At 47.5% G+C, this 22,482-nt stretch overlaps 7 protein-coding genes across 7 annotated transcripts; 3 read left to right on the top strand and 4 right to left on the bottom strand.

The window, feature by feature from the left end:
* Window positions 1–1,412: 1,412 nt before the first annotated feature.
* Triagg1_9952 (uncharacterized protein) lies at window positions 1,413–2,424 on the bottom strand (the record flags this gene model as incomplete). Its single annotated transcript, XM_062904966.1, has 3 exons — window positions 1,413–1,419; window positions 1,471–1,793; window positions 1,861–2,424. 3 exons carry the CDS (start codon window positions 2,422–2,424, stop codon window positions 1,413–1,415), a joined length of 894 nt encoding a protein of 297 aa, XP_062751060.1.
* Window positions 2,425–2,904: 480 nt separating this feature from the next.
* Window positions 2,905–11,041, bottom strand: Triagg1_9951 (uncharacterized protein; the record flags this gene model as incomplete). The annotated part of the gene is made up of 6 exons (XM_062904965.1): window positions 2,905–3,771; window positions 3,845–9,986; window positions 10,059–10,398; window positions 10,463–10,520; window positions 10,599–10,685; window positions 10,757–11,041. The coding sequence occupies 6 exons, from the start codon at window positions 11,039–11,041 to the stop codon at window positions 2,905–2,907; spliced, it is 7,779 nt and encodes a 2,592-aa protein (XP_062751059.1).
* Window positions 11,042–11,809: 768 nt separating this feature from the next.
* On the top strand, window positions 11,810–13,309 carry Triagg1_9950 (uncharacterized protein; the record flags this gene model as incomplete). Its single annotated transcript, XM_062904964.1, has 1 exon — window positions 11,810–13,309. The coding sequence occupies one exon, from the start codon at window positions 11,810–11,812 to the stop codon at window positions 13,307–13,309; it is 1,500 nt and encodes a 499-aa protein (XP_062751058.1).
* Window positions 13,310–13,915: 606 nt separating this feature from the next.
* Triagg1_9949 (uncharacterized protein) lies at window positions 13,916–15,947 on the bottom strand (the record flags this gene model as incomplete). The annotated part of the gene is made up of 8 exons (XM_062904963.1): window positions 13,916–14,114; window positions 14,175–14,592; window positions 14,647–14,815; window positions 14,879–15,297; window positions 15,379–15,501; window positions 15,559–15,633; window positions 15,693–15,743; window positions 15,797–15,947. 8 exons carry the CDS (start codon window positions 15,945–15,947, stop codon window positions 13,916–13,918), a joined length of 1,605 nt encoding a protein of 534 aa, XP_062751057.1.
* A 516-nt stretch (window positions 15,948–16,463) lies between these two features.
* Window positions 16,464–18,361, top strand: Triagg1_9948 (uncharacterized protein; the record flags this gene model as incomplete). Its single annotated transcript, XM_062904962.1, has 2 exons — window positions 16,464–17,061; window positions 17,100–18,361. 2 exons carry the CDS (start codon window positions 16,464–16,466, stop codon window positions 18,359–18,361), a joined length of 1,860 nt encoding a protein of 619 aa, XP_062751056.1.
* Window positions 18,362–18,726: 365 nt separating this feature from the next.
* On the bottom strand, window positions 18,727–20,384 carry Triagg1_9947 (CAZyme family AA7; the record flags this gene model as incomplete). Its single annotated transcript, XM_062904961.1, has 4 exons — window positions 18,727–19,234; window positions 19,309–19,475; window positions 19,520–19,533; window positions 19,601–20,384. The coding sequence occupies 4 exons, from the start codon at window positions 20,382–20,384 to the stop codon at window positions 18,727–18,729; spliced, it is 1,473 nt and encodes a 490-aa protein (XP_062751055.1).
* A 1,553-nt stretch (window positions 20,385–21,937) lies between these two features.
* Window positions 21,938–22,460, top strand: Triagg1_9946 (uncharacterized protein; the record flags this gene model as incomplete). The annotated part of the gene is made up of 2 exons (XM_062904959.1): window positions 21,938–22,024; window positions 22,062–22,460. 2 exons carry the CDS (start codon window positions 21,938–21,940, stop codon window positions 22,458–22,460), a joined length of 486 nt encoding a protein of 161 aa, XP_062751054.1.
* Between the last annotated feature and the right edge of the window lie 22 nt (window positions 22,461–22,482).

The following is a 22,482-nucleotide window of genomic DNA, read 5'->3' as shown; positions in this document are numbered from 1 at the left end:
TGCTTTTGCTGCACGGAGACGACGTCTTTTACGGAGGAGCATATCAAAATCACGCGCCGGCAGGTTCTTGGTCTCCTGACTGAGGGTAAACCTTGAAGAAGACTATGTTAGTTGCCCCAATGATTGACGATGTTGATCTCAAAAAGACATACTTCTCTTCCATTCTCGAGGCGCGTTTTGTTCCTTTGGCGAGCTGATATGTATAGGAAGAAGTGCATCGGTTTCACCCGCTAATAACTACTCCTCGGGAGACGATGAAAGGCGGTCACTACCGAATTCTTCGGAGAAGATATGATAGAGCAGTGCAGATCAACAACACCGAAGCGATTTCTGATGGAGCTGATTTATCATGTGAGCTTACCAGAGCGTAGCAACGAGGCTGTTCCTTATTTGGAAAACCCCATTTGCCCATGTAGTAACGTGTTACAATGTACGGAGTAGGTAGACTAAGTGAGAGATCGGTAAATGCATACAGGGATAAGACATGTTCCGATAGGTCAGTCTCCTGGTGTATAGAGAAAGCGGGTCAATGTGATTTGCTCGTAAAAGATGGACAACTACTTGTTAGATGACCATAGGTGATAGCTATCTCATATCATCAGACTTGATACAAGTAAATGTTAATATGAAAGCTCTGCCATAAGGACAGCTTTGCTTCTGACTCGCCGCCAATTCTTCAGTAGGCACTAACATTGACCGAGATACCAAAGACGAACGTCAATTAGATGCTCTCTAAGTCAAAGTGTGCCGCAGTTCTTCTCCAACCCTAGGTTTTACATCAACATCCTACATTAACCCCGGCATTCTTAGTATATGTTGAATACATGTATCAGTGAATGGCACTTGCGGCCCGTCCGGAATGATCATCATCTTAGCGTTGCATGTTGGGTAATATTGCTGGATCCAGCCTGCGCATCTAACACGGGGTTAATTGTGGAACATTTGACGGCATATATCGGCCCCCCACAATGGCATACGCGGCGAGATACACGGACAAGGACAAGGACAAGGACAAGTAGAGGATCTTATAGACCTCGATAATACTAGCGCAACATGGGCTACCTACCGGAAGTTTGCCGTGCCTATTTGTCTTGGTTCTACAGACTCGTGCCACGTCACGCCGACTTTCGTGGTTTAGGATTACGAGCGCTCTTACACCGATGCCGATGGAAACCCCCAATGTCCTTCAGAGCTGCTTCAGTACTAGACCATTTGGCATGCAAAATGGTGTAATAATTTTCTATTCATCTGTACACTGATTCCATCTCCGATTGCGTCATCATCCATTCAATACCTTCCAGTAAATCTTTATCCCAACTTTTATTAGCTGGACAATTCGGAAATCGACGGAAGAAGTGAGGGTATCCTGGATATGTGTGAAGCTTGGTTGGGACACTGGAGGCGGAAACGAGTCAATAGCTGTTATTCACAAAAGCAACTGTGTTCAATAGGTAGAGAGAGCCAACTTACCGCAAGCGGTCAAGTTTTTGTTTCATGAGCATGCCATGGTCGCGGAGAGGATCATCTCCGCAGACCATGATATGAGAGGGTGGCAAGCTCGTAGCAGCCTGCTCGTCAAACAAGAGGGGATTGATCACTGGACCGTCACGATGCGACTCCGGTGTATCCAACATATCTGCGTACTTTACAACCCAACTCTGAGGAAGTAGTGCCGCATCTCTGCATTGGGTTGGCGAAGCTTTCTCAGGAAGAATCTCTTCAATGGGGAACTTTTCGGGCAGGCAAAGCCACGGTACGCAGAGGCTTTGGCCCTTGATAATCATCTCACCTGACTGGGGGTCGTATTGAAACGTTAGTCTGATCATGTTGACTATATTGTTGAAACGGCACAATACATACCATCCTCTCCCGAATAACAATGCTCGCAGCCAAACAGGCACCAGCGCTGATCCCCATCACATAGAGATTGAAGGTAGAAGAGATACCAAGAGCTTCTGCATTCTTTAATACCCAGCATCGGACGTCCCAGGCATCTTGGAACTGCGTTGGAGCCTTCCATTCTGGTGTCAGCCGGTAACCAACGCTAACTACAACCAGTCCGCAGTTTCGAGCCAGATTGATGCACGCAGCGTCGTCTACAGATAGCGATCCGGAGAAGAAACCGCCGCCAAAAAAGTATAGGAGGATTGAAGTTGGGTTTCTTCGTTTGGGCGGAGTATACAGTCGAACGGGTATTTCGAGATAGTCACTAGTTACAACCATGATGGTTTCGCATTTGACGCCGTGATCATCCATCGCTTTCAATTCTTCATTTCTGGCAAGGAACCTCTGAGAATTGATAGTCTGACGAATGGCTTTCATATCGAGGTTGGGTGTGAAATTCGGGCGGGGTGGCAGCGATAACTGCCTCGAGAATTCTATCCATTCCGCGGAAGGGCCCCCAAGATGGCTGAAATCTGCCATTCTGGAATATTGAAAGCAAAAATTAGAAAGCAAAACGCAGCGTAATGAGAAAGGTCATCCCTCGGGATCTATTACATTGGAGAAAGAAGATGGGACAGCGAAGCTCTTAATGATGGATACGCAGTTATATATCAAGGAATAGACAGCGTGATTCGACCGGATTAGCCTGCTTCCAATTCAGGCAATAATAACTCCGGGTCTATTCTTGCATGTAGACGATGATTCTAACCGACAAAGCGGAACTACGGAAATTTAAGTCCGTCGTGCATAGGGTGCGGCGGAATTCCTTTTATACGCGTTGATAATGTCCATACATCAAAGTGCCACCAGCCAAAGTCACACGCGTCATAATGGATACCAGGTAGTAAATTATTGCGGGTGTCAATCGCCCAATCTTTTCTTTAGCGGCGCAAACGAATTGATATTGAGATACGATTTCGTTTATTATGGATAGTATATAGGTAGGTTAGAGTCACTCTTCTACTTCGACAACGCACTCCTTTCCACCACCAAACCAGCAAACTCTCTCAAAGAGGAACTCTGCATGATGTCGAAAATTGATAACTTCGCTTTGCTGGCCGTAGCAAGCCAGTTCCGCAGATCAACCGCAACCAAGGAATCAACTCCATGGGCTGATATTGCCGCACCTTGGTCTATACTTTCGACGGGCACGTTGAAAATGGAGGCTAGGCGTGCTGCTATACCTCCTGCCACCTTTTCTCTTGCCTCTTCCATAGGTGCGCCGCCCTTCTTGATATGAAGGCCATGTATGAGCAGTGCCGTTGGGTCCATGGTTGTGTCATCGGAAAACGCTTCGGAAGACGAGGAAGACCTCGCAAGTCTCAACGTGCCAAAGCGTCTATCGCGTGTGATGTTGGCCTCCGGGGCCAAAAGACTCCATGGCAATAGACCTGCAATAACCTGAGCCTCATTAGGAGACTTGGCTTTGCCAGATCGTCTCTGCTGCAGATTCATGTCACGCTCGATTGCGGCGCCTATGATTCCCAGTACACTGTCGATAGATAAAGACTCGGTTCCGAGAGACTCGATGCGGCGGTGTGCGTCATCATCGTCAGCAACCATTCCCACGCCCCTGATAGCGGGCAGATCAATGCTGGTAGCGGCAAGACCAGCAGCAACACGATGCCGGGCCAGAGCATCTTCAAAGGTATTGGCAGCGGCATAGTTTGCCTGCGAAGAGTGTCCTACCACACCGGTAATAGATGAAAGAAGCACGAAGAAAGAGACATCTTTGGGCAAGTGTTTGTGAAGGTTTCTAGTACCCGCAACTTTAGGCTCTACTGCACGTCGCCATTGCGCAAAGGTCATGCGCTCCAAAACGGTGTCCTATTTTCACATTCAAAATTAGCACACTTGATCTGTAGATTCGGTGTTGAAGACGTTGCTTCGGTTTACTAACCTCTAAGACGGCAGCAGCATGCACAACCCCACGAATTGGAGGCAAAGACGTCGATATCTGCCGCAGAAACTCAGAAAAGCCGTCTTCGCTCGAGATGTCGCAGTTGCGCAGTTGAAGGTTGCACCCTGCCTCTTCAGCATCCTGCAGAAGTGATACCGCGCCAGGGTTACCTTCTACGTTGCGAGACACAGCAACAATGTTTTTAGCCCCTTTCGATATCATCCAAGATATTATAGCACCGCTAATACCACTAACGCCGCCTACAACAAGGTATGTCGCCTTCTTGTTATCTAATGAGAGGGGCCGTGTGTGTGATGTTATCTTCACCAAGTCGCTGCTTTGAGAGGCAATGACGATTTTCTTGCCATCGACTCTTTTCGTCTGCTTCGCTTGTTGCAGGGCTTCATTGAGCTGGGAGATGGGTAGTCGCGTTACGGATGTGATGGGCGGCTCGGATATCGAAGGAGAGTTGGAGATGATGTGAAGGCTCTCTTGTAATGATTCCCTCATCAACTGACTGTTGTACTCAGCCAGTTGCGCTGCATTAAACCGCGCATACTGAACACATCGTGCGTTTAACAAGGACGTATCAGAAGAAGTAACCGAATCGCCAACATGTATAAAGTGACCAAAGTGCGAAACGACCTCTGGAGCATATCGCAGGATAAAGTCCGAAAGCGCAAAAGTCGGGCTGCTGACAACAACATTTACGCCCTCGCCACGAGTCTGTGATGCGATGACCTCAACCAATGCTCGTTTATCTTGCCTTGATAGTATGCGATCTGTCGAGAGATTGTACTTGGTGGTAAGCAGCTGCACTTCTGCCTCTTTGCCGTTCGTGATAGCGAATATGTCAAGCCCCCTTTGCTTGGCAATTGTGAAAAGCGCTTGGCCATCGGGGCTATCGGCCGCGTGCAAAATGAGAACCTTGTCGCCTTTTTGAACTCTTGCAATATGAACAAGTGCATGATGCGCTGCAACAAACGCTATTGGGATCGCTGCCGCGTCTTCCAAAGACAGATTATCAGGTAACTTTGTCACGCTGGACCAGGCAACTTGCCTCTTGTTTGAGAATGGCCCATTGACTATGCCGCAGACTGCGTCGCCCACTTGAAGACCACTAGCTTCGGTATCTTGACCCAGACGTGTGATGATACCGCAAATTTCGTGAACGCCGGCTTTTTGTTCATCATCACTGTTTGAGTGGTGATGATTCAAGCCAAAAGCCCTTGTTTCGACCTCGACGAACCCGTTGGGGACATCAGCAGCAACACCAGTAACATCTTCAACAAAGCTTGGGCCCTTGGGAGTTGAGGGCTCCCACACGAGAACACGGTCGGGCTGCTGGAAGCTCAACACCTCTTCGACCTCAAACTTGTCATTTTTATCAGATCTTATGGGGTAGATTCGTGGGATGTGAAGCGCCGAGTTGATAACCGCGTATTCGCTGTCGATGTCGCCATTGCCATCTCTAGCGGTAAAGGTTTGTTGGAACACATAAGAAATTTGCTTAATGCTCTCTTCAGATGCAACCGTCCACTCATACGGTAAATCGAGTAAAATGTAAGATTTGCTCGCGTCTTCTTGGCGAGCCGTTCTCAAAAGACCTTGCACCTGTGAGGATGCTGGCTCAGGCCCATCTATACTACCTTTAGTGAGCCAGAGGGCATAAGGGCTGCTTAGGAGTATGTTTTTCAATTTATCAAATGTGGTTTGGTCTAGCGTATCGAGCAGAGTCTCGTCACTCGTAATGTCGACAGCGAAAATTATGGCCTTGTTCTCGTCTGGCTGCACTTCATGGATGCTTTCTATCACGGGCTGGATTCGCATCTCAGTCTGGATAGCCTGCGCCAATTGCAAGAGCCATGGTTGGGAACTGGATGCCAATGAGTCGACGACGATGCTGACATTAACTGATGCGGATTCATCAACTACGTCCTGCGTAGAGGCAACGGTAGTCAAAACAACTGTTGCTCTTTCATATTGAGATTGCTCGCAGTCCAGTATGCTGAAGTCCGTTCCTGTGAAACCATTCGCGCGAAGTAAATCGTTCAGGTCCTCAATTTTGCTTGCAAATATCGGTTCGCCATTTTTCTCCCAGCCAGGCAGTGTGCCCAAAACAAGTTGCGCGTCGAGACGATCATGCGTTTGCTCGATGAAGAGAAATTTGCCTCTTGGTTTGAGCAATTTCCGAATGTTGTTCAACTTTTGCTGCACATCATTCGTAGCATACAAAGGCGTAGAAATAATGACCAGATCCATGCTGTGTTCTCCCAAGTTTCCAAGTGAAGATTCAGCATCTGCAATGTCAAGCTTTTGGAAATCAAGCACGCTGGTCCAAGCATTCAACTTTTGCTTGGCGATGTCAAAAAGGGCATCGGAAGCATCAGTAAAAATGTATTTTCCGACGAGATTTCCTCCATTTCCGTCATGTTCCAGTGCTTCCAGGACTGACCGAGCTAATCCTCCAGTCCCAGCGTTAAGTTCGAGAATTTTCACACCGGGATTCTTGATGGCCAAAAGTTGTACCAGCTTTGCTAGCTGCTTATTGCTTCTCGACTGGGTGCTCGGCAATCCATGGCAAAATTGGGCTTGCAGATGGCTGCTTTCATCAACTTGTAAGACTTCAACGACGTCAATGTCCCCACGAATGATATCTGCTAGCTTCTGGCCAATACAGACAAGAAGATCGCTGCTGCTTCCTTTTGTCGCTCTGAGTTCATCAAACAACAACTGTTTGACTCCCTTGCTAGCCCTTGCCCATACTTTGCTTCCTGGAGCCAGCTGTCCACTCTTGCCCAGAGCCACGACTTTTTTCATCCAGTTGAATAACGCAAGAAGGTGAGGTGCCCAGGAATCTGAACCCTGATTTTCAAGCACCGATAAAGCGTCAGATATCAGGTAGTATGTGGCTCGTAAAAGCTTCTTCTCTCGATCAATATCCTCGTCACTTAATGTGATGCGCATCTCGTTCTTCACCGACTCGGGGATATCATATAGTATATCTGGCACCCAACGACTTTCGCTAACCAAGACATCAGGGCCATCGTCTATAGCACGAGGAATTGCCTGACAGAAGAGACTGTCGATTTCAAGAAGCGCAGTTCCATTCCCATCATCTTCGCCATTTATAACAGATAGATTTGAAGTGAAACCCTTCTGTATCGCACCACGGAGCTCGCTGAAGACAACAAGACTCTTGCCTGCTTGTCTATTCAACGATTTGGGGACAAACAAGCCCCGTATTGACCTGGGCAGAACCATCGACGTCTTGCCTGTTCCCTGAGGCAGATTGCTATAACTTGCTTGCACGACGCAGTCAAGTGTTGTTGGGTGTATGACATATGAAGTCAGACTCTGGGGCTGCTTCGAGGCTGCATCTTCTGCATCCAGGTCTAGTGAACTAATGTCAAGGTGTGTTATGGCTCTGCTGTTGGCTTTGGATGCACTGCCACTCGTCACACCTTGGAAGGTAGGTCCATACTCGATGCCCATCTCCGCCACATGCGCTCTCAACGTAGGGCCAGGAATCTCGTGTATTTTATTTGCTTTCTTCGTTCCAAACTTTGAAGCGCCCAAGAAAGTTGTCTTTTCGGGAATAATAGCGTCTTCGACTTCGTCTGCGTCACTAACGGATTTGACAAAACCGTGCGAATTTTCCACCAATACGCCATTGGCTCCCAATGAACGAACGTCGAATTTATGCCAACCGGCAAAACCATCTTCATGACAGGGATGCAGGCGGATATGCGTTTCAACGCCGCCTGATGAAGAAGACGCCTCAGGAATAGTCAAAGCGCTGAGGAATTCAACCTCTCGGACACGATATCCCCGTATGCTCTTTTCGGATGGATCAGTGATGAGTCGTACTGCTTCAATAGCCATGGATATATAAGCTGCGCCAGGAAGTACAACTGCGCCTTCAACACGGTGATCTGCTGCCCATGGCAAGTCAGTAAGGCGCAGAAAGTTACGCCATGATGGTGTAACAGCTCCAGATATCGGAAGCCCGAGAAGTTCATGTGGAGGAAACTTTTTGTGGCGAATATCCTGATTGACGCGAGATTCTACCCAGTAGCGGGTAGCATGATTCCATGGATAGGTTGGTAAGTCGGGTACGAAATTTGGTGTTGTTCCCGCTGATTCATAGTGGTTAATTGCGCTTAGGGAGACAGGATAACCAGAACGAAGGAGGTCACCTGCAAGATCTTGCATAGTTTCAACAGCATCGACAGGCCGTTTAAGACAGGAAACATAAGCCAGTTTCCGCTTCTGAAGGATCTGTCGGATGGGGCCTGCCAGTGTGCTATGTGGACCTATCTCCACGATAATGTCTACTTGAGCTTGCGATTTGCCATCTGAACCGAAGCACATACTCTCAAAGGCCTGACTAAAGAGGACAGGACTTGTCAAGTTTTTCACGTAGTGATCAGGGGTTAGCGCTTCAGGGGATGTGATAATTCCACCAGTGACGGGCGATGTATATATTATATCGCTGGACCACTTGGGCTTCCGTGGAACAATTTCGAGTAGTTTTTCGGTGTACGCCGATGCCATGAGCAACATGTGATGAGAGTGGTAGGCTAGAGGAACCTTGAGTTTGCGAGCAAACTTTCCGTCCGCTTCGAGACGGCCAATGACCTCGTCAAGATCATCTACATCTCCTGAAAGAGTGACACTTTGAGGACTGTTGACACAGGCCACAACAACACGTCCTCCGGATGACGTGTTGGCGACATACTTCTCTGCCTCATCCGGCCCTAAGCCTCCAGCAGCCATGCTCCCAACGACACCGGAGTTCTTCTGGTCGAGCAACGTACGCGCCAACTCGCCACGCCAGTAGGTGACACCAAGCGCTTGCTCAAATGAGAGCACGCCGGCAGCGTACGCAGCAGCGATTTCACCACTGGAATGGCTGGTAACTGCCGAAGGGTTGATACCCCACGAGCGGAGTAGAATCACCAAGCAAATCTGTAGCGCCACCGTAATCGGCTGACCGAGGTGAATCTCAGACACACGGGTTGACTTGGCATCCCGCAAAAGCTCCTCTCTTAGAGACCAGTCAGCTCCGTGTGCTTTTAAAGCAACATCCGCTTTCTCGATAGCATCATCGAACACGGGGTATGCCTGAATCAGTTCCCGGCCCATGGCATGCCACTGTGCTCCTTGGCCATTGAAAACGAACCCAAGTCTGGGTGCTTGTTTGTTCGTCGGAAGGTGTGATACCTTTATTGCTGAGTCCTCCTCAAGTCGAAGAGCCAAATCATCCAGATTACTAGCCCGTACAGTCGTCATCCAGGAAAGCCGCGATCGTCTTTCGGCCAGTGTGAAGGCCACGTCAACTGCTGATGGTTTCGCTTTCGACTCAATGCTTCTAAGATGGGTTGATAGATTCTTCGCTTGAGCTTTAACAGTAGCTGAATCTTGGGCGCTGAGGACATAGAGCCTCGACACATCCTCTGTGGCAACACCAGAGCTTTTCCCACTAATATCCGTAAGCGCCTGTTCAGGTGCCCCTTCCAGAATCACATGTGCGTTAGTTCCACCATATCCAAAGTTATTGATAGATGCCCGCAGCGGCTTATCGTTCGGCCAGGAGACAAGGTGCGTGGGCACTTGCAGATTCCAATCTTTAAGAGGAATCTTTGGGTTGCCTGTGATATAATTGAGGTTGGGTGGAATCGACTTGTACTTCATTGCCATGGCTGCCTTGATGATTCCAGCAAGCCCACTGACACCCTCAGTGTGCCCGACGTTTGTTTTCACTGAGCCAATCCACACGGGATCGTCAGAAGGACGGCTCGACCCAAATGTCCGGGCCAGGGATTCAGCCTCTGTAGCATCTCCGGCCTTTGTTCCAGTCATATGAGCCTCAACATATCCGGTGTCAGATATATCAAGACCAGCACGCCGATAGGTGTCCTTTATGAGCCGTATCTGCGCATCCATCGATGGAGATGTGATGGTATTAGTCTTGCCATCTTGGTTGAGCCCTGAGTTGCGTATCACTGCGTGCACTCTGTCGCCATCACGCAAAGCAGCTTCAAGGGATTTCAAGACGATGACAGCCACGCCTTCGCCGCGACCGTAACCCTGAGCACGAGAATCCCACGCGTAACACCGCCCATCTTCACCAACCATGCTAATCATGTACTGCAATTAATAATCCGCATCTTGATGAAACGATGAGGCACTAAGGAGATTCAAGACATACCCTAATGAAGACATGGCGATGTAAATATCTGGATTTAAAATGGTATTTGATGCACCAATAATGGAAATATCCGACTCTCCTGAACGAATAGTCTGGCATCCTTGATGTAGAGCCGCTAATGCAGCCGAACAACCTGTGTCTATCGACATGCTGGCTCCCTGGAAGTCGTAAAAGTGAGATACGCGATTGGAAAACATCGCTGTGTAGTTACCCGTCAGCGTTGACGGCGGCATTGATTCTGGATCTCGAGTTTGCAGATCATGGTAATCTTTGGTATAGCACCCCGTAAAGACGGATGTGTTGGGTCCCGGCCCCGCGAGCTTTTCAAGAGGAATGCCAGCTATTCATTCCCATGCGGGTCAGTACATGGCCATGTTTGAGGATTGGACGTGGAATTCTATTACCATCTTCTGTTGCCTCGTATACCACTTCTAGTAGTAATCGAAGCTGAGGATCCATAGTCTATACAAGGCACATATCAGCACGTCATCCATTATCGAACATCACCATCTTACAAGTAACAGGATACAAAATACTTACACCAGCCACTTCGCTTGTAAAGTTAAAGAACCCAGCATCAAAAAGACCAACATCTTCTTGTAAAAAATAACCTCCAGTAGCATGGTTCTATCATTAGAATTCCAGTTAGCCATCCGTTTCTATTAAAGAATAGCTGGGTCGACAGATGCTATACTTACTCTCCCTGGCTTCTCACTGTTTGCATCATAGAATGACTCCACGTCAAACCGGGATTCAGGAATTCGAGACCAGGCATCCCGACCAGAAGCACATAGGTCCCATAACTTTTCTGCACTAGTAGCACCTCCAGCAAATCTACAGGCCATACCAACGACCGCAATCGGCACGGGAGATGTCGATGTCGAAGAAGCCTGCTTCATATCATGATGATTTGCTCCATTGGTGCTGCCACTGCCATTCGTCTGTGGCGTGCCATTTGGAACGCTTGAATCGTTGATGGCCATGATTGCAGGTAGAAAGAAGCCCAAAGTCAGACGAAGACGGCTTCTGGGCTTGGAAAATTCAAACTAAGGAGATACCAGTTTCCTAAAATCTCCTTGAATGATGTAGAGAGACAAAAGGGCACGGAGTGTTACACAATGATAGTTGTCGATATTAGTACTATCATCGATTGAATCAAACAGTCATGAATCTTGGTCCCATAGGATATGGTAATACTAGTAAGAATAAGCTAAGAACTAGGTACTTCGCCTAGCATTACAGTAAACCCAGAATTTTTATAATTTTATTGTTATTAATTTTCATTTTTCTTTCATTTTTCTTGTTGCTTTTTCTCCATTTTCTTTCTTTGCTCTTGCTCACGTCACATTTGCAGATCGTATGTGGAGATTAAGGTTGCTACGTGGTGTCGTAATTCAACTTCATTATAATGCTTATGTTGAACAAATAGGTAAGCCTGCTTTTGAAGCGCCATGTCAGCATACTGCTTATGTCGCAAAATCGGAGGTAAGCTTGCTTTTGATGGGATGCTCCTAAGGCTGCATAGTACCAAGTAATTATCGAGATTAGGCATGGTAAGCAAGCAGCGATACTACGCGATATCACAGGGGTTAGACAGAGTGGATATGAGCCCCTACTGCAGAACACCCGGTGGTGTATTGCAGGGTAAGAAAAGTCTTGTTCAAACCTATCTAAAGGATCGGGACATTTGATTGCTGCCTTTCATTCAGCGCAACACAATCGCCAGAAGAAAAAAATCCTCAGCAGTCGCCATGTCTGCCACCGTCCACGTTCCCCTCGGCGTGTTAGACCACTTTTGCCCTCCCAATTACACTGCCATCAGCTGGTATATCCCACTCAAAGATGGTGTGACGCCGCAAGAAGCCTTCGCTGCATTCCAAGATGGCTTGCGCCTTACTTTCAAGCAACTGCCTTGGCTGAGCGGCAAAGTTTTCAAACAAAAGCCGGCAACTACAGGATGGCGACAGGGACAGCTGGAGATCCGTTACGAGCCAGCTGAGGTAGAGAATGCTTCGGCCCTCATGCCTCAGTTCAAATTTAAACAGCTAGATGAAGCTGAGCTTCCCATGAGCTACGAAGAAATTAAGGATTGCGGATTTCCGATGGACACTTTTCCCGACAAGGACGTCCTGTGGGGAGACTATATCAATGTACCGGAGGAAGACAAGGGAGCCGAATGCTTCAAAGCTCAAGCCAACTTTATGCCCGGCGGAGTACTTTTGTGTGGCGCAACTCATCACAACGTCTGCGATGGAACCAGTCAATTTGACGTATGGAGAATATGGGCGGCCAATTGTGAGGCTGTGCAGTCCGGCAGTGTCCCGGAAATCCCAGATCCCTTGAGCTCAGATCGCGAATTAATCGAGCGGATCTGGGCAACGGAAGGTCCAGGACACAAGCAAGTCAGGAGAGAGGAAGACATTCAACCCGTATCATGGACTTTGCTGGACATGGATCCTCCAAACTCTGCAAATCCTCGGCCTCCCGCTAATCCGGTGCTCTCATTCGATGAAGTTATGCAGTCGGGTATCTTCTACATATCTCCAGAGAAGTTTACGGCTCTTCAAAAGCGCTGTGCGCAGGAAGTGGGCGCGGCGGCACGCATATCTGGCAACGATGCTATGACAGCGCTCATATGGCGTGCTCTTCTCAAGGCCAGAAGAAAAGCCGCTCTGAAGGCGGCTCGTGTAGAAGAATCTGAGCTTGAGGGGGCAGTAGCTAAACTGCAACTCACTCTTGATGGGCGACCTGATATCTCACGAGCTGGAGCTATGCCTCACATCTATCTGGGCAATCTAGTGTTTATGAATCTGTGTCAACTGCCGTTGCAGACTCTAACGTCGCCGGATTCAAGTATCGCTGCTGTTTCTCTCGCTATTCGTCAAGTCGCAGACGCTGCGACTTCGGAAGCTATGCTTGGCTCATATACAATCGCTCGCAACACCGAAGATCTGTCTTCTCTGGGGCTGCGACTGTCGCCGCTGCGTGGACACGATATGATACTTTCATCACTCATTATGTTTCCAGTAGAGGAAATGCGTTGGGGAAGCCGCACGTTCGCAAGAGGAGGTGGTGCTGACTCTATACGGCCACTTTGGAATGCAATCAATACCGCGGCACGCCTTTGTTTCCCTTTGCCGCGGAAGAGCGGAGCTGGGACCGAAATTGTAGTCAATCTCTTCGAGGATGAGATGGACATGTTGCTGGAAGATGAGGAATTTGGTGAATATGCTATTTATCTCTCGTCATAGTGTAAATTATACAGTCGATTATGACTTATCTCTACTTAATGTTGGCTCCTTGCTAAATATTAATTATCAACCACAAGTATAAATGTTCTCAAGAAACTCCTTTCTTATTAGAAGCAATTATGGCCAGTCCCATTTGTTACCAGTATCATACGGAGGCAAGGCGGAAAGTGCTGCGACAATTTATCGTATATGTCTTTCTGTGTATCGGAAGGAAGTAGAAAACACAAATACGGCCCATGTGCATGTCTCAAAAAACTGAGCATATTGTCGGTGCGTCCTGAGCCATTCATTGTAATAAGCCATTTATTGTAAGGTTAAAAATGGCTACCGTTCCAAAAATCTTTTGTAGGTAATCAATAAAAGTCTAGCAGAAATTTGGGAGCTCGAGTATATCAAGCCAATGATTACGCTCCTACAGATGCCGACCGGAGAGAGCAAAGCATAAGAGTCGCAGACAACATCAGAGCAACCACCAAATATAAGAACGCAATAGCGACATCGGTAGTTCTATTTTTCATGGTATCTCTAGAATCTAGAGATGGTGGAGTTCGAAATTCTAACCTTGATTGCTAGGTACCTATATAAAGCAATCAAAGATAACTATTTCTAATACCTGAATTTGACTTGAAGCCCCTTACTTCCCGGTGTCGGAAACGGGGCAATAAATTCAGTATCAGCGTCAATATCCCTTTCTCGAAGAGTGTCATATAATTCCATAGTTGGACCGTCTTGGCCATGATATAGATCGTATTTCAGAAAAATCGCCGCCAATGTGATGGCCAGTTCGCGTCTGGCAAGAGCCATGCTATAGAGATGATCATTAGTAACGGCGATCTGAGATGACGGTACAAAGATGAAATCTTACCCAAGGCAATTGCGAGAGCCGCGACCAAATCCAATAAAGTATTTGGATAAACTCGGGTTCTCGATCCATCGTTCGGGTCGGAATTCATAGGGATCTTCGAAATAATGAGGGTTCATGTGAATGTCGAGTGGCGACATGCTGTACACCGTGCCAGGCGGGACCGATAGCACTTTACCAGTAGCCTTATTTGTATACACAATTGGCACTTCTGGGGAAACTCTGATCTGTCGGCTCATAACACCCGGGTGGCATCGAATGGTTTCTTGAATGACTGCACTGAGATAAGGCAATGTCTCAGCTTCTGTGAGTAATGGAATGCCGTCGTCAGTTGAACTCAGAGTGGTCAGCTCGGCTCTGAGTTTCTTGCACACAATAGGATCCGCAAGAATCTGATATAGCGCTGCATGCATTGTCCATGCTGAGTTGACCAGTTAGAACCTCATCTTTTGCGACTGCACTTTAGAATACTGACCTGTTGTGCCTTCGCCAGCAAAGACGACAAGCTGTGCTTCGCCAGCCATTCTGGCGTCGGTTTTGTCAGAGTCTGGCAGTTTGCTGTTCAGAATTCCCTCGAATATTGTTCTTTTGATTCGCTGAGGGTCTGGCGAGGTTTTAAGATCCTGTACCGCATCACTCCACCACTAAGATGAGAGCAAATGTGAATAGTAGAACTAAGAAAGTATCAATATAGGGATTCAACATACGTTTCGTCTTGCCCTCATGGAATACATGTTGGGAAACAAGACGCGGATTATCCAGTTGGGGGCGGTAGTGAATAGCCCCATAAGCCATGGGAAAACTTTCCCAAGATGGGTGAGGAAGAAAAATTCATCCGTCGCATCGAAATTTGTCTTTCCGAAATCAGGCTCATCTAGAATATTCATGCACTGGTCGAAAGAGTAGAATGTGATAAGGTCGCTTGCAAGTGCTTTGAATGCGTAGTGAACTTGCACGATGTTTCCGGATCTTGCTTGCTCATCAAAACGATTGAGTAGTTTAAGCAGGTTTTCTTTTAGCACATGCTGCAGTCTATGAACGCTTGCTGGAGAGAAAAAAGAGCTGACTGTGTTGCGGCGCTGTCGGTGCAGATCGTGGTGTACAGTGGAAAAGATGGACTCGGGTGCTATTATGTGGTGAGACACAAGTTTGGTAAATAAGTGGGATTTACTCTCAGCGGTTCCCGACAATGGCTTTTTTCACTTACTGCCAGTCCTGGTATGAAGCCACTCAGGTTTGTCTGTTTTTCTGCCACCTTGTGGATAGATGTAATCGATAATTTCCGGGTCATCGAAGTGTACTTCGTCGGGAGTGATTCGCACGACAGGGCCTTGATTTTAGTCAATAAAAGGTAGCTAGCAAGGGGGAAACTATATCAAAGACAAACCGTATTTCTTGTGCAGCTCTCTAACATGGAGGAACATTTTCCCTCCATAGTAGCCCTCATACCAAAAGGTTATCGCTGAGGCAGTATTAGAACACCGATTCATCTAGCTCGCCATTGACAGGGGAATTACGGACCAGCTAACTTAGGGCCTGGGATCCCTGCTCTGCCAAGGGGTGAGAGATACACTTGAATCAAAGTTAGCACAAGAGCGAGTTTAGCCGCGAGTGAGGCTTCATACATCGGTGCAGGATAATAACGACAAAGTACACGGGGATTGTCGCAAGGAATACGCCTCCTGCAGACAATCCCCACTGCCTAGCTAGTCCTCCATGGCGGCCAAGCTGCAGCGGAGACAGCAGCTCCTGCGCGGAATCAGCCCAGGACTCCATGGCCACAGCTCAAAACAATGTTTGAGAAGTCTTCAAAAGCTACAGGATGTTTATATCTCAATGAGCCATCTCGACAATTGCCAACTATTGCATTTATAACTCGGAATATCACAATCAAGACTGTGCGAAGCTGCCAGCCAGGGTGTCTTGCAGTATTGCGTGTTGCCATCTCGTTAATAAGCTCATGAATAATCCAAGGCCAGTAATCATGCATGAGTAGCTACCAAGGGTGATAAGCCGACGTGTAAGCACGCAGAACACGGGAACAACGAGGACGCGAAATACACACATGAGGAATAGAGACACAATATGCTGCCTGATGCTACGTAATTGAACGAAATATGCCTTATCTTGATTTATGATTGGCCAACATGAGCAGTCGAGGACGACAAGGGCGATGTAAACATGATATGCCCCCTCAATTTTTAAACCAACTTCGTTATGTCTTCTGTTTTCTTTTCTTTGGAAAGAATACACATGTGATTTGGACCATTCCCCACCTCCCACATTTCCAGCATGGCAAATGTGTCTGCGCCCCTACCCATTTGGGAGGAATACGTTGAACCAATTCTCGGGCGGTATGTGAATGATGTTGTACAGAGAGTGTCAACTATCCCACCCGGGGTAGCGGTCGCAGCTGTGCTAGGAGTCGGTCTCTTGCTCAAGCTTTTACACTGGTATCTCTTGCCGAAGCCAATCCCCGGCATTCCATATATCGAAGCATCGGCAGGCAGCATTTTTGGCGATATTCCCGCCATGGTGGAGCATATCAAGGCAACCGATGGCACATTTGTAACGTACCTCCGATCAGTCATGGACCGTCTGAATTCGCCAGTCGTGCAGGTGTTCATGTTCCCATTTGGAAAGCCCCTGGTATTGTTAGGAGACTTCGCCGAAGCCCAGGACATGCTCATTCGCCGCGAGAAAGAATTCGAACGATCTGCTACGTTGGGGGATTTGTTGGTTGGTATCTTGCCAAGCCATCACGTCCACCTTCCTACCAACCAACAATGGAAGGACCAGCGTTTGTTAGTCCGCGACCTTATGACCCCATCCTTTCTTCATAACGTTGCTGGCCCGGTCTTGTACAACACTGCTTCAGACTTGATTGAGCGTAAGTTATATATCTAATCTGCATAACTATGCGTAAAGCTTTGCTTACATGGAAGAGGACAGTGTGGCGTGCAAAGGCTCGGATAGCCGATGGCCGGCCTTTCGATGCTCATGAAGACATCTACCATTTTGCCCTTGACGCCATGTCTGGGTTTACGTTTGGTCACGGTTTCGACATTAGCACCGTCAAGCCCACCTCTGATGCCATTCATGGCTTGGATGCGGCTGCACAGAAAGCCCTGAGGAGCGGTGCCAAAGAGCGTCCAGTGTCGTTCCCTCATGGAAAACTGCCTGATGTGATGTGGGCCTTTATCGAACTCACAGAATTGGTGGCCCATCTACTCGGCAATCCATTCCCTCATTTGACATGGGCATACGTCCTGCGGAAGCCGGCATCGAGAAAGGCATACAAGATTAAAGAGCGTTATATCCGTGGAGAGCTAAAGAACGCCGTAAAGAGAGTCAACGAAAGCAACGGAGAGAAGCCAACGTCCGCAGTGGATTACATTATTTTCCGCGAAAAGACTTTGTCGGAAAAATCAGGACGAAAGCCCAATTATTTCTCGAGGGTCATTGTCGATGAGGTCTTTGGAATCGTTTATACGGGACATGAGACGACAAGCACCATGCTTAGCTGGGCAGTCAAATTCTTGGCCGATAACCCCAGCGCGCAGTCAACACTTCGGGAGGCTCTACATACGCAATTTGCAGACGCACGCGCCGCAGGACGCGCCCCGACTGTAGAAGAAATCACGAGCAAACAAGTCCCCTGGCTCGAGGCTACAATTGAGGAGTCGCTCCGAGTCTCAGCTACAGCGCCAACCATCGACCGCATGGCACTGGTTGACACCCAAATCCTCGGATACCGCATCCCCAAGGGCACCGTTGTGGCTCAACCCTGTTCTGGTCCCAGCATCACTGCACCGGCTTTCGAAATCGACGAGGCTCTGCGCAGCCCATCGAGTTTGGTAGCTCGCAGGCAAGGCGTCGTGCCACCCAATTGGAACCGTGAGGGCATTTCTCTATGGAAACCAGAGAGGTGGCTTGTGAAGCATGCGGATGGTCAGGTTGAGTTCAACCCTAAAGCTGGACCGCAAGTCGCTTTTGGCCTGGGCACTCGAGGATGCTACGGAAAGAGACTCACCTATGTCGAATCAAGAATCCTACTTACGCTACTGGTCTGGAATTTTGAGCTTGTTCAATGTGCTCCGGAAATATCACGATATACGGCGAAAATGACCACCGCAAATGCTCCCAGAGATTGCTTCATCCAGCTTCGAGAGCTGACCAGTACTTCATAGTAAAATCAATTTGCCATGCCCAGATAAATACATTTCTTTGACATAGCAATTTACAATTCACATTTTAAAACGAAAGTTGATCGTATCATATTCTGCCCATCTAAGTAAGACTAGTGCGAATTCATTTGATAAGTGGTTACGTTGTCAGCCATGTCGCGGCGTAGACTGAAACGATGACGGCCAGCTATTTTATAGTAATTGGTACAAACTAGAACAACCAAAGATGCGAGTAGTTTCCGACCGACGGCTGAATGTAGACTAAGAAATAAACCAAGGGCGCAAAAGGAGTGCTCAGTGAATGGTTGGTGTTTTCTACACGTGTTTTTCTAAACTATGGATGATTGACATCAATGATGGAAACAACATCAATTCGGCAGAGACACACTCGAAATCTTGAATCCTCCAGGAGAGAGTATCTGGAAAACCTGTTCGGGGTCATACTTCGCTGCAACGTCTTTCATTTTGCGCACATTGTCCAGCCCATAGCTCGCCAATGGATCTTGACTCTTATCTGCGTAGTTCAAATATACCCACGGTAGATTGCTGTCGATGGTGGCAGCAAATTGCTTCACATCGTGTACCCAATTGCGAATTAGATTGTAGGCAAATCTTTCCTGTTCTTGCGTACGAACTTGCGCATTAGCGAGCCACAAGAGACCATTTTCCGGCTGCCTTTCGACTCCCATTACGTTTCCGCCGGCCGCCGCAGAGTGCTGGCCAAAAAGTCGGGGGAATGGTTGAAACAAGCACTGGGTGATGAAATCACCATCAGGGATGAAGCTCTTGAGCTCCGCCACCAATTTTTCATGTAATTCAGCAGCCTTGGCCACTACACGAACATCATTTTTAAACGTAGCAGTGAACCAAGTATTGCTGTTCGTTTCGTAGAATAAGCGAAATGGTTCTAGAGAGTAGAGAAACAGCTTGGGGTGTTATGAACCACTCACTAGTAATTTTGTGCCTGGCTATAGTCCACCGCTAGTTGCGGCACTGTGGTGATTTTGCACGTTGTGGCTGTTGTAGGCATGTGAAGCCATTTCTTGTAGGCTGGCGCCTCATCGACCCCGGCAATCTGGATCAAAGCACCAAGAACGACGATATCCTTGAAATCAGGCTGGAGACAACAGAGTTAGGAAGACGGTGCAGTATTGATTTGACATTAGCAATACTCACTATTTGCGCATTATTCTTCATTAGCATCATTCCACAAGGGAGTGATAGATAGCGCAGGTCACATACCAGTATAAGTAAAGAAACAGAGCAAATTGCTGTCCACATCAGCCGGCACATTGTCTGTGAATTCTTTGAGGGCAGTGATAGCCTCAGGAATAGCCTCTTTCGGGTGAACAGTCATGCCTGCCCAGACAGGGCCGGACCGTAATGCACGCATTCGAAAGTTGGTGACTATACCGAAGTTGCATCCACCACCTTTCAGAGCCCGAAATAGATCCGCATGTTCGCCGTCTTCACGAGAACGCACAATCCGGCCGTCACCGAGCACTATCTCATATTCCACGACGTTGTCGCACGCCAGCCCGTGCCGAGCGGTAAAGAAGGCCATGCCCCCTCCGAGAAGCAGGCCGGCAACGCCTACATTGCCCTCTCGTCCGCCAGCAACAGTCAGCTGGTGTTTCTCTAGCTGTGCATATACTGCACCCCATCGATTACCAGGACCTATATCTACGGCAGAGCCTTCTTTTTCGTCAACGACCGGCTTTACCCAGTTTAGATGCTCAAGGTCGATCGTGACTCCATCGGCTCCGATGTTGTTTGAGCCAGCCCAAGTCATGTGCCCGCCACTACGAACTGCAAATGGAATGCGGGCAGTGACCAAAGCGCGTACCACTGTAGCTACCTCTTGAGCGGAACGTGGCTGAACAATACAGGCTGGTTGCAATGATTGGGCACTTCGAGACCAGTACGATGACTGACGTGCACTGAATCCTGCATCAGAAGCCGTGAAGACCTGGTCAGACTTGAGACCTGCCTCAAACAGGCAATCTGCTTGGGGTGAAATAGTCATTGTAGAGGCACTTGGAAGATTGGCTTTGGTGGTAAACTATAAGGTGATAGACAAAAGGTATATGGTTCGCTGTGCAAGGGATGAACAGAAGTTGGGACGAAGGAACAACTACCGGGAGCTCGCAGTATCACGACAAAATTTCTTAATACGGATAATGGTCTGTCTTTGCAATATATGTTTAGAAAGGGGAATCATTCCACAATTGCCATAATGAAGGCGTATGAGGTATGGATGCCTTGGGCGACGGCATGTCGGGAAAAGAGCTGGCAACTAAGCATGTCAGCTTGCATTTTAGGAATGCGAAGATCGTTCTACTCTCAGCTAATAAAACGGCCGAAATCAATTCAGGGATTAGCATTTGTATTAGATCAGAGATTTCTCATCCTTTAAGTAAATCAAATGTGAGACAAATAAAGATATTTGGCATAATTCAAGGCACACATGTACCTCATAAATACGTGCTATATATCATTCTCGTCCTTGCTGCTTGTAGACATCGACCATATGCCACATATCACCTGCTACATATCACATAGGTGCATATACTACACATACACACATATGCGTATGGACATGTATGTTTACTGTCCAAGGTTAATAGCCAGCCATTCAAGAAACCCCAATTATACATATAATCATACCATATTGCAATAAGAATATTATCCTCTATGAGTAAGTATATGCATGCACGGTAAGCATGCAGATACCCACTTCAAGCTAGTGCTATTTATACAAATCTGTAAATGAGAGATTAGTATTATGCCCCATTGGAAGTTAGAGAAAATACATTGCATAGCTATTAGCTCATAACCCCGAAATAATCAAGATAGGGTTGCCTTGCACATCAGTCACATGTTAAGCAAAATCTACTGTACTAGCCAGGCTACCGTGAATTTCAGCTCCGAGGATTGGTAAGTCAGCAACGTTTCCTAACGCAATACAATGTCTCTTTGCTCAAGGGGTATGTAGTAAGACAGGATTTCCGTAGCGACCCCCACAACCATCAAAATTAGCCCAATTATACTGTACAAACCGTGATACTTGATACTTGACAGGATACATGTGATAGGGTATCGTAACCAACGTTTGCCGAATCTGTCTCATACGGAGGGTCAAACTAAACCCCTGCTAGTTGATGTGGAGTACTTGAACACTACGGTACTCCATATGCGCGAAAAGAAAACCGTCTTTGGCGGCGGCCAAGTAGGGTTGGACTAGCAGATGCAACCCAACGCATCTACCAACCACTACATGTTGTTGGGTCTAATATAATCTACAGGCAGACGTTTACAATTTCTGATTATCAAGATTGCGTTTGTCATCCAAAATATTCTTGTATTTGTCATCTAAAGGTTTGCTTGAATTTGTCATCTAACATGTTGCTTGAATTTGTCAGGTCGTCGCACCTCAGTTGGTTGCGTGCAACGAAGTACACGTACGTATAGGTTGGTACATGTATTTAGTACACTTCGTACTTAACATAGCCTTATCGCCACTAGTAAGCTGTACAAAACAAGAAGGCATTCTTTACGCATCTCACTTTTACACACACAATGGCTCAAACTCTCGTCTTAATTACGGGTGGAAATCGTGGATTGGGTTTGGGGCTCGTCAAGAGCTTCCTTTCGCAGCCAAACCATGTAAGTACCACAGCTAAACTATCAAACCATGTATCAGAAGAAAATTGACAATTCGAATCGTCAGACCGTCATTTCCGCCAATCGGGATCCAAGCCACTCGACTTCAAAGGCACTTGCTGACCTGCCCAAAGCCGATGGCAGCAGTCTTATCGTCGTCAAGTATGACGCAGGAGTGGAACAAGATGCCTTTGATGTAGCAAAGGAGCTGAAAGAGAAGCACAAAGTTACCTACCTTGACATTGTCGTAGCCAACGCTGGCATTTCAAAATCTTACCCACTGGTAAAGGATGTTCAGCGAGCTGATATCCAAGACCACATTAACGTAAATGCATATGGAGTGGTATCATTATATCAAGCAACTCGTGATTTACTAGAAAAATCAACTAAGAAACCCGTCTTTACTACTATCGGCTCTGGAGCTGGTTCCCTTGGGTAAGTTCTCCAGACCCCCCCCCCCC

This window comes from Trichoderma aggressivum, assembly GCF_033847375.1.
Source record: "Trichoderma aggressivum f. europaeum strain CBS 100526 chromosome Unknown scaffold_062, whole genome shotgun sequence".
Lineage (NCBI taxonomy): Eukaryota > Fungi > Ascomycota > Sordariomycetes > Hypocreales > Hypocreaceae > Trichoderma > Trichoderma aggressivum.
This window is presented reverse-complemented; position numbering and strand designations above follow the sequence as displayed.